The sequence below is a fragment of the Gavialis gangeticus genome, unplaced genomic scaffold (genome assembly GCF_001723915.1).
Source record: "Gavialis gangeticus isolate Ggan-Ray unplaced genomic scaffold, GavGan_comp1, whole genome shotgun sequence".
In the NCBI taxonomy this organism is placed as follows: Eukaryota; Metazoa; Chordata; order Crocodylia; family Gavialidae; genus Gavialis; species Gavialis gangeticus.
Genome location: NW_017729024.1, coordinates 103,279,753 through 103,282,432, shown reverse-complemented (window position 1 = coordinate 103,282,432; position 2,680 = coordinate 103,279,753). Strand labels below are relative to the sequence as shown.

Genomic DNA, 2,680 nt, shown 5'->3' with positions numbered 1-2,680 from the left:
GCAGCTGGAGTACTGCATCCAGTTCTGGGCGCTGCACTTCAAGAGGGATGTGAACAACATGGAGAGGGTCCAGAGGAGGGCCACTCACATGATCAGAGGGCAGCAGGGCAGGCCTTACGAGGAGAGGCTACGGGACCTGAACCTGTTTGGCCTCCATAAGAGAAGGCTGAGGGGGGATCTAGTGGCCTGTTACAAACTAGTCAGAGAGGACCAGCAGACATTGGGGGAGTCCCTGTTCCCCCGAACACTACCAGGAGTGACCAGGAATAACGGTCACAAGTTGGCAGAGGGTAGATTTAGGCTAGATATCAGGAAGCGCTACTTCACGGTCAGGGCGGCTAGGATCTGGAACCAACTTCCAAGAGAAGTGGTGCTGGCTCCAACCCTGGGGGTCTTTAAGAGGAGGTTGGATGTACACCTTGCTGGGGTCATTTGACCCCAGTACTCTTTCCTGCCATGGCAGGGGGTTGGACTCGATGATCTGCTCAGGTCCCTTCCAACCCTAGAAACTTTGAAACTATATTATGAGACGCAGTGCCAAAAGCCTTACTAAAATCAAGGGACATAATTTTTTAAATTATACCTTTTTTCCAAATACAGGATTTCCAAAAAATCTCAATTTTTATCAGTCTGAAGAGTATTATCTTAGATCCTGTTGTTTATAATGTTCCCAGCCACAAGAACTGTTAAAAAAACAAATCTGCTTGTGGTTTTTCTTTCTTTCCGGTTTGTTTTTGTTTTTTTGCTCGCTGTGGTCTAATACCTGTGTTTCTATACTCTGAGAGATCAGGTGTAACTGTTGGCTTGTACAGTGCATATAACTGTGTGTGTGTGTGGTCTTTTGTGAGCTGAATCTTATGTTTGACTTCATGTAGAAATTTAAATGTTTGTATGTATTTTCAAAACCTTGATATTGGCAGTGGATCAATTTGTCATGAAACATTAAATAGTTGATGTTTTGTATTTTTTCTATGTAGGATTGCATAGCATTGAACACTCTGAAAGTAGATTTGGTTCTTCAGAGTACTACAGTGTCTGCCAAGAAGCATAAACTAGACTCTGAGTATAAAGCAGCAACCGGACATGTAAGAGCTTTAGAGGTAAGCTTTGCTTTCTGTTTTTTTGTATGTTGGTAATTACTATTAATTTGAAAACTTGTATTAAAATACTGCCAGTCTAAATAGGGCTGTTTCTGCACTCTTTCTCAGCAACACATTTCCATCCTTGTTAATGGTTTAGATGTCTTTTGCAGCTGTATTTATTACTTTGACTGTCTTCCCTTAATACCTAAATTCAACTTTGTTTCACTTTGCTATGATGGCTGCAGTTTCTATAAAGTTGTATTCTTTTTTTTTTGTTGTGCATTACCACCCCCTCCCCCTTTTTTTTTTACTGGGCTGCCACCTAGAATTGTTGTCATTCTCTGGGAGTGAATTGGAGGGGTCATTCAGTTGTGACCACCTTCCCTGAATGGATTATAGAAAATGGGCAGACCTGTATGCATATATAGGGCCAGGACAAAATCTGAAGGAGTGGGAAAGAAACCCCTCTTTTGTGTTGCTTTAGTTTCCTTATGCCTTTATTAAACACCTGCTTTTGGTGAGCGATTGGGGGGCAGTTCTTTTTTTAATGATGGTTAAGAGGCAGCCTTTGTGAATTAAGTAGGTCCTTATACGTAACTGGCTGGATCATTGTACTCAATAGTCATCAATGTCTCTGTCTATAAGGGAGCAGGTATCAAGTGGGGTTCCCTGGGGGTCTGTCCTGGATTGCATATTGTTTAATATTTTTCTTAATGATTTGCATGATGAGATTGAGTGCATGCTTTGTAGATTTTCAGACAACACCAAGTTGGGTGGAGTTGCAGATACTTTGGAAGGTAGGATTCAGAACAGACAGATTGAAGAATGGTCTGCAATCAGTCAGATGAGATTTAACAAGGACAAGTGCATAGTGCATGCACAAATAAAGACTGGGGAATGACTGGTTAGATTGAAGTACTGCAAAGAAGGACCAAGGGTTTACAGTTGATCATAAGTTGAATATGAGCCAATAGTGCACTCTTGTTGGAACTTCCCCTCTCCCTGAAAACCCAGCATACTGGGTTTTATTAACAGGAGTATCACTTTGCCAGTAAAGGAAAGTAATTCTACCACTCTCTTCAGCACTGGTGAGGCCTCGCCTTGGAGTGCTATGTCTTATTTTGGGCTCTCCATTTCAAGAAGGATGTAGACAGTTTAGAAAGGGTCCAGAGCAGAGCAACAAAAATTATTAGGGGCCTGGAAGATCAGGCTTATGGGGAAAGGCTGAAAGAACTAGGGTTTAATCTGGAGAAAAAAGATTGAGGGCAAATTTGATAGCAGTCTTCAAATACCGGAAGGGTGATTACAGAGAGGTTGGTAATGGGCTTTTTTTCTATGGCTGTAGGGGACAGGCGTAGGATCAATGGCCTCCAGCTTCAGCAGGGAAAATTTACATTGAGTAGGAGGAACTTCTTGATGGAGGGTGGTCAAGCACAGTGCTGCACACTTAATTAGCATTGTTTGCTTTGCAAACATGATTCACAAGATAAACCTGGAGTTTTCCAATAGAAATCCGTAGTTGTGGTTTTTCTGGGTTCCTTGCAATAGAAAAACGACTCTATTATTTTTCTGTACTCAAAAAAAAAAAAAAAAAAAAA

At 41.6% G+C, this 2,680-nt stretch overlaps 1 protein-coding gene across 1 annotated transcript in view; it reads left to right on the top strand.

Moving 5' to 3' along the window:
* The window catches only part of SMC5 (structural maintenance of chromosomes 5), a 118,603-nt gene that overhangs the window by 69,007 nt on the left and 46,916 nt on the right, over positions 1–2,680 (top strand). Inside the window, exon 17 of the mRNA XM_019517470.1 lies at positions 978–1,100. Coding sequence (XP_019373015.1) covers positions 978–1,100 — 123 coding nt within the window. The remainder of the gene's footprint in view (positions 1–977; positions 1,101–2,680) is intronic.